The 13,384-nt window shown below is 35.6% G+C and overlaps 1 protein-coding gene across 4 annotated transcripts in view; it reads right to left on the bottom strand.

Moving 5' to 3' along the window:
* The window catches only part of LOC309494401 (uncharacterized protein), a 19,206-nt gene continuing 5,822 nt past the window's right edge, over positions 1-13,384 (bottom strand). For all 4 annotated transcript variants that reach the window (XM_082163730.1, XM_082163728.1, XM_082163727.1 and 1 more), the window contains 2 exons: positions 12,759-12,953; positions 1-1,034 (listed from right to left, as the gene is read on the bottom strand). In XM_082163730.1, coding sequence (XP_082019856.1) covers positions 12,787-12,953 — 167 coding nt within the window. In that variant the 3' untranslated portion in view covers positions 1-1,034; positions 12,759-12,786. The remainder of the gene's footprint in view (positions 1,035-12,758; positions 12,954-13,384) is intronic.

The raw sequence follows: 13,384 nt of genomic DNA, 5'->3' as shown, positions 1-13,384 counted from the left end.
TACAATTATCTTTCTTTATTACAGATAGAACATACACCTGGAAAATTCCATTTAAGGTTCAGTCTTACACAAGTATTACACAATGTTTCATCTAACAGCTCAGCTAACTAGCAGTAATAGTTATTGTTACTGCAATAATGAGCAGAGTAAAATGGGCAGCCAGAACATGATATTTAATATCATAACCCAGAATTTGATACATAAGAAATAGCCTTAAACATAAAATGTAAAAACTGAGACTCTTACTCTATAGAAAAATATTTATGGAAACTAAAAGTAATGATAAATGACAATTGTAATTAAGGTAAAAATGTTATTGTATTATTTGACATTATGTTATTAGAAGGGAGAAGCAATTGATTATAAACCCACGTTGCACCCGACAAGATTGTCCTTAAGACTGCGTAGTTTACAGAAGTTTAAGAAAACACAGTTTAATAAAAAAAATGTAACTAGCCTATAACCCAAAACATAATAATCATGAGATAAAAAAAAAGGTACAGTGATTAAAGTTGTATTAGCATATATATATGAATATATAGCCTAAGTTTCAGAGATTACAATTATAGGCATCAATAACATACATACAACAAAGGAACAGCGAGCATTATAGCACTCTAATGCAGACTTTTGTTGTATACATTGCCCATTTACATAAACTACCTTCACAATTACAATGCAAAGCTGGTTGAAATTCAGCGAGCTTAGATTAGATTACATTTTCATAAATTAGATTTAAAATGGTTACAATATTAAAACATAATAGATGATATTATGGTACTTAGATAAAGGCAATACATTGTAAGAAAAGGATATGTTAAAAAAGAAAGAAAGAAAAGTTTTCTGGCATTTCCATTAACCTTAAAACACAATGCAATGCATAATAAAAAATAATAAAAAAACAATGTATCAACTAACAGTGTCTAAAATGAAAATGATGACACATAATTTACAAATGGATATTCTTTTTTTCTCCATGTTGCAATGCAGTTTTTATTTACTGGTTCAAAAATCCATCAGTCAGGTTCAGATATCTGTAAAACAGAGTTGATATTGTTTTTAAAGACATTAATTTATTCACATTTATTCAATTTATAGATGTAAATAATTCATTGTTTTTGACCAAAACAATGAGACAATTATCCTACTGATAAAAGAAAATGGTTCCAAAATGATCAAAGCCACTTTGCTATTTTTCCCATGAGTTGTAAAGCCAGCTCATAACCTCCTATGTATTTAGCCTTTGACATGACGCTTTACCTCACATAAAACCTCTGTTTGATGGTAGACATGCACCTAAAATGTATTGATTTTATTTGCAAAAAAAGCCTGAAGGTGAAGGTTATATGCCATGGTTTGTCAGTATGGTATAAATGCAGAGTTTAAATATTTTATAATATTTCAGAACAAATTTTTTAAACACATTCATTGAAAATTCATAAGCTTCATGACTTCTTTAACCTGTAGGCTTGTTCACAAAATGGCGTGCAATGACATCTGTATTGAAAATTATGAACAACCACTCAATTATGAGTAGAAAGGGTGGTATCCAATTTAATAATACTTTTTTTTACAGGCTTACACAAACACACAAGTGGACCATACACATTCAAATAGACTCATTAGGCTGAGCTGGCATACGTAAACTGAGCCTGAGATAACAATCTCCCAACCCCCCCCTAAATAGAGAAAGGAAAGCAGGTAGCTGGAAGACTGGACATTCCTTTAAGGATCTATCAAGACGAAACCAGGGGACTAATCTAAGAGTTCCAATCTTTTAAACTGAAGTGGAACCTCTAATTATATCAGAGCTGTTAGGGCAGGTTTGTAGAGCCATCCCAGTGCCATTTCCACCCTAGATTTAAACCTAAGATACCCAACTAAACTTTAAATGTAACAGGTAGAGTGTAAAGCAGTTTCATTTCTTAAAATCCATGTATTGGGATATGTCTGTATAATTTTAACGTCACTAAGCCAAATTATCTTTGGTTTTTACTTTTGGAATTCTTTTAAAAGATTGTTGTTCCAAAAGTAAATGATTCAGTTCTCATATTTGCCTCGAGACCCGAGGCTGAGGTGACACTTCAAGTGCATTTCTTACAGCCTTTTGTCTGGTTCCAGGTGTGGAAATCATGATTTGTGTGTCCCAAAATCCAAAAAGGACATTTCTTGAAGGGATGGGTTTTTGAATATAGTTTCACATTTTACACAACAGATTCATCATTCAGTTTTATCTGCAAAAAAAGTCTCTTCTGACAGGCCAACACGATCAACCGATAGTGAGCATCAATCAAAAGATTTTTCTCCAGTTGCAAATTAATGTCGTAAATTGGAACTTTATTTTTCGTGATTGCCACTTTATCACACAATGTGACTTTCTATACAATGTGATTTTATATTTCACAATTTCAACTTTGTCTCTTGTATTTGACACTTTGTTTCTCATTTGCAACATTATTGTAATTGCGACTTTGTATCTGGAAATGTACTATTTCTAATTTGAACAATTCACAATTACCTTTTTTTCCTTTTTACCTTGGGTCGGAAACGGCTTACATACTATTTTCAAACGATAATGACAGCTGAGCAAAAATAAAAATTGAGGATGCTTTTGCAGATGACTGAATAAGAGGATATTTAAATAAATGACAATAAGGGTTCATGGCATAAGAACATGGCACAATACATGCATCATTCCAAAGCTGCCTTGTGAACTCTTTTCTTCTACTAGGAGTTAAAAGAGTCTCAGTGGAGTCTGTCAATCCCACTCAGAGGAATGTGTATATGATGCCCAGGGCAGATACGGGCAGGTGAAGGAATCTATCTTTCACCAGTGGCCTGATCACAGCCAGGCCTGTGAAGCCGCTGCTCTAGGACACTCACTGGGAATAGAAAACTGGAAGAGAGAGAATGTGCTATTGGATGCCCTTCCTTTGAATTCTGTCTTTTCAGAGCCCCATCAGTCAAACATGTGCTTGAAACAGTGTGTGAGAATGGTCACCTGTACTTGTTTAAAAATAGCACAGGATATTACAGATTATAGGAGTTGCTTTGTAGAGTTGTTTTTTATTGTATGTCACAAACCAAAAAAGGTTTAAAAGTAAATAATATTTAGATTCAAACTATTCCAACTAAAATTTTCTTTTTTGGGGTGAACTATTACTTTAATTAATCAGGCTCCACAATTAACTCTCATTAATATCTGCTAACACTTTATTTTGATTGTCCCCCAACAGACATTCTACTGACTATAAGTAACTTTGTAATATATTAAATGTGCATGTGTCTGCAACAACATGAATTTGTACCTTGTAGAGTTTCTGTTTCTTTGTAGGGTTTTGAATTGTGGACCATTGCTATCAATAGACTTGTTCAGTAAAACTACTGGAATGTCAGAAGGTTTGATTATAACAAATGACCATGAGCACATTGACAGGCTGCTCTTTAATTAGATTTGCTTGACCTTTGTCCTTTCGTTAAGTTCTCACCAAGAAGACAGACCACAGACTGAGCAAATGAAGAGAAGTTGTGTAAAGTCACAATATTTAACATAAGCACATTTTTATTTTTATTTTGCTCTTGATTAGTTTAACTGTTAAAGTAATAAAGTAGAAGTAGACATCAGGCTGCCTTTTAAGCCTTTCAGTCCAGTAAAGTAAAAAAAGAGAGATTTTGGCGCTATAACATAATCTCCTAAACAGCTGTCAAAATCAAACAAAAATTATATATTTAATTGTAAGTGTTTATATATATATATATACTGGATATATCTGCATATAAAGTGCATTGCCACAATCATCAGAGATGAACAATTGCATCTCAAATTGAATGTTATAGTTGTTTTTTGTTGTGGGTCATATGAGGGGCTATGGAAGCTCTAGACCAGGGGTATATTCCTGCTCCTGGAGGATCTCTGTCCTGCAGAATTTAGCTTCAACCCCAGTTACACACACCTGAACCATCTAATTATGGTCTTATAAGGCATACTAACCAAAGCCACTGGAAGGCAAGTATGCAACCTTTAGCCAAACGAGCGTAACGTCTAACGCTAACGCTGCGGCTTTGGCGGTACGCAGGGAAGGAGACCAGAGGCTGTTTTTTTTTTGTGTGGATATCAATGGAGAGGCTTGATTATGCTGAATAAACAGCTTTTGTGAGGAAATAGCTTATAATTTAATGAATCGACAAACTGTTCGCTAAACTTCAGCATGTGTTACACTAAATAATACTTTCGTTGGGAACTTTATGTAGATTTTACCTTGATAAAAATCTTAGGACTCAGGTAGGACTCATTTACGGTATTACCACCACCAGCAAATGTTGTAGTATTTAATAATAGGTGTTTTATCATATTGAGTGATATTGTATATTGTCTAAAGAAAAAAAAAATATCAATGTTTTATTTTATTGGCTTTCAGTTTTTACCTATTATAATAAGACTTGAATGACTAACTGTCATGCACTATGATGCTGATATAATGCATTTAAATGATTAAAGAGAAAACTAATGATTTAATTATAAATATTGTTGTTTAATGGAAAAATAAATACATTTACATTTAGTCATTTAGCCAAATACAATAATGTCTTCTCTCTAAAGCTTCTAGGTTTCAACAAACAAATTAGACTTGAATTTTAATGATTTATTACTGCAGTGTATGCCTAATAATGTTAATAACACTGAGCATTTTACTTTAGGAATAATGAGATTCAACATATGGAACTCAAATGCAGTGAAATGTTCCCTTCTGGGCACTTCTGTTTGTCTAGACAAACGTGACCAGACATCAGTGGTGGTCAAACTTGTGTCGGTTGTTCAGAACAGCTGGTTGGTGTTTAATTGCTTGTGTTAAAGAATTTCATCCTTGTTTGTGTTAGATCATATATTTTTTCTACCTTGTAAACCTTAACCAACAGTGTCTTCACCGATGTGAACCCACAATAAGAGAGTCTATTCTTCCCAGAAAGGAAATTGACTTTGCTGAATACACACTAGAAATACCAAAAACAAATAGCTGTATAAGTTGGTTGCCTGCTAGTTTCAGGTTGTTCGTTTTCACAGAACTAGCTGTATATCAACAAAACTACTACTATATAAATAAATCAAATAAACTCCAAGAATGAAAGAAAACCCATAAAGTAATTGGAAAAAGTTCCAAGAAACTCACAGGAAGTTTGAGATATACATGTATGTTTGCCATGAACTAATTATCACCCCACTTAAATTACTTCACTGCTTGTAAAGTCACCCAAGCAAATTTATCCTCACTGAAAGTGGCCATCATTAAATGTATGATGAGTAGCACAGGATGGATAAAAAAAGCTCAAGCGAAAGGACAGCTGGAGAAGGACAAAATATAGATGAACTTTTGAGTCTGACAGTCACTGTATGACAACAATGCAGAAAGCATCCTGTAATTGAAAACATTCAGCTTTTTTTAAGTTTACAATTTTTGTTAGCCTTTGACATCGCCAATAAATCGATTATTAAAGGGATAATTCACCCAAAAATGAAAATACTTTCATCATTTTCTCACCCTCAAGTTATTCCAAACCTGTATGGGTTTATTTATTCTGCTAAACACAAAAGAAGATATTTTGAAGAATGTCAGTAACCAAACAATTGACGGAATCCCATTGACTTCCATAGTATAGTATTTTTGTATTTTTTTAGTACTTCCATAGTATTTTATTTTATTTTATTAAATTTTTTTCATCAGCTGTTTGGTTACCGACATTCTTCAAAATATCTTCTTTTGTGTTCAGCAGAAGAAATTCATACAGGTTTGAAAAAAATTGAGGGTGAGTAAATGATGACAGAATTTTCATTTTTGGGTGAACTGTCCCTTTAAGTGAAAAAGAATGACAGGAATTATTGTTATACTTGATAAAAAAAAAAAATGAAAGGTTGCATGGTCTTTGAACTGGTAGACGAGAATGAGCTTCAAGTTTTCTGCCTCCCAACTGTGGCAGAATAGAAGTCATTGGCTTGACTCGGGGGCCTATTGCATTTCTTTTATCCCGTTCTACAAAAATAGCTGCAATCAAGGAAGGTGTGAAGATTTACAGGAAGATCAACAGGGACATTGATGGATGTTCCCCATATGAATAAAATGTAATGTTGTTAGGTTAGTGTGGTGGGATAGACCTACATGGGTGTGGTCTCAACATAAAAAAACCCTTTCATGACTTCTCACGGAGGGAGAATTGGAGAAGCTTTAGAAATATGAGAGGGGATGAAGTATCTAAATATACGAACACACACTCCCAACAATCTAAACCCAAATTCTCCAGTCTTATCTTCTCAAGTCTAATTGCTTAATGGTCTTGAATGTTCAACCCTTTGATGGTTATTTCACCTGTCATTGTCATCAGTGTGTTCAGAAAAAAGGTTTTGCACACCTTTAAAATAATAATTCACCCAAAAATTAAAATGCTGTAATAATTCACTCATGTTGTTTCGAAATCATGGACGTTTTATTTCTTCTGAAGAACAAGTGATGATCTTTGAAAAATAACATCAAACCTGAAACCTCATTGGTTCTTGCGTGTCATATGACTTGACATCATGACGTAAGCACCAATTGGGTTTGATGTTGTTGATGGCGGGTCACCATATTTGATTTGGGCTTTGTATATATGGTTTGATCAATGATTTGATTTGAGAGTGAATGTTCACTTAAATTTAGCACTATTCATCAAACAAAGAGAAGATGTGGATTAAACCACTGAAGCTGTTTGGATTACTTTCCTTTCTGGAGCTTGAAACTGACCCCATTGACTTTCATTGTATGAAAAAAAAAAGAAAGAAAAAAGCAGAACATTTGTTCAAATATCTTATTTGCTGTTCTTTCTTTTATGTGTGTGTGCGTGCGTGCGTGCGTGCGTGCGTGCGTGCGTGCGTGCGTGTGTGTGTGAAAAAACTAAGAAAGAAAGAAAATTGAGATGACACAAGGGTGAGTAAATGATTACAGATTTTTCCTTTTTGGGTGCATGACTTTTCTTGACTTGGTCTAAAGTGCAAAGAGGAAGTCTATAAAAACACTCTGGAGTTGCTACATGCATGTCCACTTTGCAACATTGCCTTTTATGACTGTCCAAATATGGATTTTTCACTTGCCTACAATATAGTCATCAGTGTTTGTGTACATACAAACACTGACATCCCAATGTGCCAAACGTGTGGTTAATCTATAACATATCAATGTAACCATGGAAATAGCAAATAACTGGCGCTAAACACCAACAAAAGAAAACCAAACTTCACTAATGACCTTTAAATGCTTCTCAGCACAATTTCCTCACAAACACTTTCAGATATGGTGAAACAACATTTTTCCGTTCATGTTGCAATTACTGAGTAAAAGATTACAAGAAAGATTGCAGGGTTCAACTCAAACCAGAAGACACCACCTGGTACAGCTCTGAGTTTCTCTCACTCCCACTCATCCCAAGTTACACCTGGCCAGGTGATGTGATAACCACATCAAAATGCTGGTGGTCAATAACTGCATGCGTACATACACAAACACACATTAATTCTACACCAAAGCACAGTGTCTAATACTGTTCAGGCCCAGGCGAGTGTTAGATTGTTATTGTAAATCTAGCATTGACTTGGTTTCTTTGTCATTAGACAGTATTTTACAGACCACTCCTAAAACGTTTTTTGAGTTTTCAGATCTTTTTCTGTATTTTTTTTTTAATCCAGATTCCATCAATGTCATGGACTGTTACTAACCATCTGCTGTCAATCTGTAGCAATTTAAATTGAAAGTAGTGCATAACGTGCTGTTAGAGCATACAAAGCACTGTCAGCCACCAAGTTTTTATTTCTTTCTGTTGAGTAGACAAAGCACCTTAAAGTGAAAAAAGTGCACAGGTACAGCTGAAGCATTTACAAGAGCTCTATCAGCTCCCAAAACGTGGAAACAGAGCCTCCAACAATGACTGGAGAGCATATAAAAGCATACCCTCTTACTGGAAAATAATACCCTATATAGTCCTTGGGGCTCTGGCTAATTATACTGCTTTATGAGCAGTCATGGTCATTAGCTGTTATCTGTGGGGGTGGGAGAACATGACCTCTTTCAAGTTCATGTCTCCAACCTGCCCATCAGTTCCAAACCAGCTGGAATGAATGAGAGGTTTTCTCTCTGTTTCCTCCCTTTGATTCTTTCGCTGTTGCTGTTTTTTGAATGAGTGGACTTTTCCTTATTTTCTGCTAATTATACAGTAGTTCATCCGTGTATAGCCTTTTTATGTTCAAATATGTCCACTTTTTAACTTTGTATTTCTCTGTGTGTGTATGTGTGTACACTACCTTTTTTTTTGAAAGGTTAAATTAATACATTTATTCAGTAAGGATGCATTAAGTTGATCATAACTGACAGTAAAGACAGTTATGTTACAAAAGTTTTCTATTTCATTTAAATGCTGTTTTTTAAAACTTTCTTTTCATCAAAGAATCCTGAAAAAAATTATCACAGTTTCCACAGAAATATTTAAATAATAAATATTATTTTAATATGTTCTTTATATTAATATGTTTTATATATTAAAATGTTCTTTTTCAAGGGAACTCATGCTGCGTCGATTGACGCTGTGGGAACACTCTGAATGATAGCGTTGTGAAGCACGTGTGAAATCATTCAATGGTGTGACGAGCGGGTGACGTCACGAACCAGGAAACTATAAATCATGCCCAAACAGTGCAATGCTGGCTTCTTTGTCTTCAGTAAGCGCTATATGTGAAATTGGTGTTGTCTGTCTACCAGCTATATATATATAGATAGATAGATAGATAGATAGATAGATAGATAGGTTCCCCAGGGTGTGGGTCCCACTGCTGCCGAGGCAATCTAAATCATGGGGATCTAGATCCAGTGCCTTTTCTGTGTTCGGAAGCACGCTTTGCGGTTCCTTCTGCACTGGGTGAGGCACCAGTGTTTCAAGTATCTATTTCTGAGTAATTGGAAATTGAAAGCATCGAGGCAGGAGAGGTTGAGGACTTGCCACCTCACTCTCCAGCCAATGCGGAGCTGGTGGAGGTTGTGACTCGCGCTGTTGCCAGATTAAATATCGACTGGCCAGTTGAGAAGCAGGACGTCTGTCCCAAAACCAAACTTTTTTCCGGATCTGTACACTGAGTGCAGTGGTCATCAACTGGACCCAGTTAACTGCCCTTTTGGTACAGTGCTGGAGTTCCTGCATGTGATTCACTGCAGGGTTATCCCAGTCAACTTTCATGGTCTATGTGGCAGCCATAGCTGCTTACCCAATTCCTTTGGGTGGTATGTCTGTATGTCTTTAAGAGAGACCCTTAAAGTCCCTGTAAAGTCAAAATTAAGTATGTGTTCTGAGTTTGTCACACCACAGAAAAATGTGTTATTAGCCACCCAGCCAAATTTGAGTGATATAAAAAGCAGCCAAGTAAATAAAATAAGCTATCAAAATCTTGAAAAAATGAGCAGTGGTCTCTGCTCTCAAACGCTGGGGGCGTGTCCACTGGCTGCACTGAAACCACGCCCACTCGCGGGAAAGTTGACTCGCTGGCACACACTGCCGATGATGGCACCAGTTGTCGGCGCGACGGGAGGATGAAGGCCGAGGCGAGAGATAGTCGGCTCGGCCCCATTCACCAGTAACAGCGGATTATCAGTGAATCCCAGTTGTCTCCGACGAAAGTTTATAAAACTATCCTGTGTAGAATGATCACTACAGAGGCGGGTGTTGGTGGTGATCCTCAGCTCTCCATCAAGGTGGCTCTCAACAAAATTAATCCACCTCTTCTTGATATGATCGTTGTTCGGAAATTTAAATAAGGACACTGATCTGTTTTGTAAGTGATCCCATCCAGGTAATACGCATTTCCGTGACGAAGGCATAGCTAGCTAGCAAACTGTAGGCTGTAGTAAATAATACTGACTGTAACTCGCGATTGAGCGGCAAACTGATAGGGGAGGGGGCAGCCTCAGTGGCTCGAGTGCGTCATCAAGTAGGGGCGTGTCCAGGATCTCAGGGGCTCCAGTGCGTCATCGAGCCCCCGTTTTAGCCCCGCCCAAAAAATCCGTAACACAGCAATGGTGAAAAACTGTTTAACGGTCTAACTCCACAATTCAGTACTTCACAGTTCACAGTCTTTGTAATATGTTTTAGCAATACATTTCTAACATTTATAATGTGTTTAGATTTTTTATTTTTTTATTGCCTTTACAGGGACTTTAAGAGAGAAAACTTACCAACCCCAAATGTTTGAACAGCAGTGTACATTATAATATAATATACATAGTATATTATAATATAGTTCATTTTTAATAAAACATTTTAAGTTATTAAATTAATCATTTATGTTATAGATTTAATCATTATATGAAAATTCTTCTATATATATTTAAACCAATCTGTATTAAAATCTGTAATAATAGCCTATACAGTTGGGTCCAAAATATCTGAGACCACTAGAGAAAATGCTCTATTTTTTTATTTATTTTTATTTATTACATTTTAAATGATAATAACATTTAATATGCAGTAACAAAATGTAAAAATATCAGCATTTTCACTATTGGTCTCACACTTTTGAAAATTGAAGCTGAAATTTTTCAGAATGTATTTAGTGTTTCTGAAAGGACACTTTAAAGTGTGGAATGACTGCAATAATAAAACCATCAGCATTCTAGTGTCCATACCATTGGCTATCTTGTACTGAAATGCTGATGAGTGTCTCTCATCAGCTGTTAACAGATAAACAAATTTTCCTGGAAGCTGCAAACAGAAATAATGCTGCTGGGGCACAGGTGTGCAGAAAAACTCCCTGACAGGGGGAATTAAAACTTTGGTTTCTCTCACAAGTGTCTGATGACATGAGACCTGGAGTGGCGTCTGTGATTGAGCTCAGTGGATATGATGTAATGACAGATGGAATGCTCTTACTGCATTTATGTGTGAATAGAAAAAGCATCTTGATTGGAATGACCAATATAAATCATGATATAAATGGGTGATTTATGCCCTATAAGTGGTTTTTAGTAAGAATAATCATCTCTATATTCTTTTTTTTTCTTTTTTTTTTCTTCTTTTTTTCAGGAACTTGCTTTAAAAATCCAGTGTTTTAATATACCAGAAGTATTTATTTTACATCTCCACTGGAGCACAGCACTGTATGTACTGTATCTGTGTGGTCTACTGGAAAACATTTATCTTTGTAAAATGTTGTGAATGTGCTGATTTATTTTAAAGTAGAACATTTAAGAGAGATGTCAGTGAATGCCATTGACTGAAACAAAAAGAGGGAGTGGTAATAGAGAGATATAGTATTAGAATATCCAAACAATTCAATAATCTCAATAATAATCTCACTACTATGTTTTATAGTATATTTGTTTCTCTGTAAAATGGATTGTTCACCCAAAAATGAAAATTCTTTCATTAATTACTCCCCTTCATGTCGTTCCAAACCCTAAGACTTTCTTTTATCTTCGGAACACATATGAAAATCTTTTTGATGAAATCTGAGAGCTTTCTGTCCTTCCATTGTCAGCTACACAATTGACACTTTGACGCTATGATGAGCATTGAATGTAGGCTTTTTTTTTTTACTTAATATCCTAATGATTTTTAACATAAAAGCAAAATCTATAAAGCCGCCTTTCCACTGCGCACGACATTCGCATTCGATTGTCGCATTTCACCCCCTGGTGTCAGTCGCAAGGAACTTTGAAATTGGTCGTTAAGCAACCGTTACCCTCGGCTATTCACAATGGTAAAATTAATGATTTTAATGAATATAATGCATGCATGAATATATCCACACAAAACGAATGACCCTCAATACATCTAATATAAAAAACAGTCGATTTTATAGAGCTAATCAATATAAATATTGATTTAATAATGATACAAATATTTTTTCAGCCATTATTATTAATAACCGTCATTTTGCAGGAATAGCGTTTACAATAAAGTATTAAAATATTGGCAATTCTAGCTTCGCGCTCATAGTTTTGATTAGAATACATCACATCCGGTCGACCGGTCGCATACGGTCTAGCCGCAGAAGTTCAGATATTTCAACGCATCCGAAGCTCAAATCGGATCCGAAATTTCCGCATACGCATATGATCGGAACTCCCCGCAGCTCCCGTACGACTCTCCATTGGAAATGAATGACTTCCGGTCCGACGGCTGTCGTTTGTCGTTTGCAGTGGAAAGGCGGCTTAATTTTGACCCATACAATGTTTTGTTGGTTATTGCCACAAATATACCCTTGCGACTTGTGACTGGTTTTGTGATCCAGGGTCACATTTGAGCTTCTGCTAGAGGTTTGTTCTTGCGTGTCAAGCAGGTTCAGTTAGCTTCTGTGTATGTTCGCTGATGTTTAAATGTAAAAAAAAAAAGAAGAAGCCTAAATTCAATCTGTTCATCATATAAAGTGATCGTATCTCTTCCGAAAATTTAGACTAAACCACTCGATTCATATGGATTAGTTTTATGAACTTTTTGAAGCGTCAAAGTGGTAGTTGCGTAGCTGTCTATGGAATGACAGAAAGCTCTCAGATTTCATCAAAAAGATCTTCATTTGTGCCGAAGACAAACGAAAGTCTTATGGGTTTGGAATGACATGATGGTGATCTAATTTTATAATTAAAATTTTTGGGTGAATTATCCCTTAAATCTTATGGTATACAGATCATCTCTCAGTCCACAAAACATGGACAGTGTAACTGACATTAGAAAGTTCTCACATTTCCACTAACCTTTAGCTCTTGTATTGTTGCTGTTGTTTTAATTGAGAGCATCATCTAAGGATTCCATTGAAGTCTTGGTGGAGACCGTAGGTTCTACATCAGATATATCCACTACAGTCATCTCCTCTGTTTTGTCCTTTGGGATCACTGTGGCCTGAGTGCTGGACAAATTCTGTTGGTTTTCTTGTTTAACATCAACCGATTCTGTAGGGAAAATGTATTTGAATTTGTTTTTGACAATGATTCTTATAATGGTTCTCAATTATTTCTAAAAGAATGATGTGTCACACAATCAAGTTTAAAGTACATAATTTTTACATCAAACAAAACACTTATTTTTTCACTGGGTCACAAATTAAGGCCCCTATAAATTTCAAGCAAGATCAAAGAACAAACTGGTGGGACATAATTTTGAACAAAATCGGGTTCTTTTTGGGAGTTCGAAACCGCTTTCCAAAGCTAACTTTCTTGTAAAGTTTGCTCAGGTGGTTAAAGACCTTCAAACTACCATTTGTCTGTGGCGATTATGTACGTAATAGATAGGTATAAGCTCTGATGCTCCACCTTCTTTGATGTGGAAATCAGTTTGTCGAGGTCAGATGCAAGTAAAATCATGAACATTAAAGAATTACAGA

This window comes from Leuciscus leuciscus (genome assembly GCF_965113295.1).
Source record: "Leuciscus leuciscus genome assembly, chromosome: 3".
In the NCBI taxonomy this organism is placed as follows: domain Eukaryota; kingdom Metazoa; phylum Chordata; class Actinopteri; order Cypriniformes; family Leuciscidae; genus Leuciscus; species Leuciscus leuciscus.
Note: the sequence above shows the minus strand (reverse complement) of the source record. Positions and strands in the feature narration are given on the sequence as shown.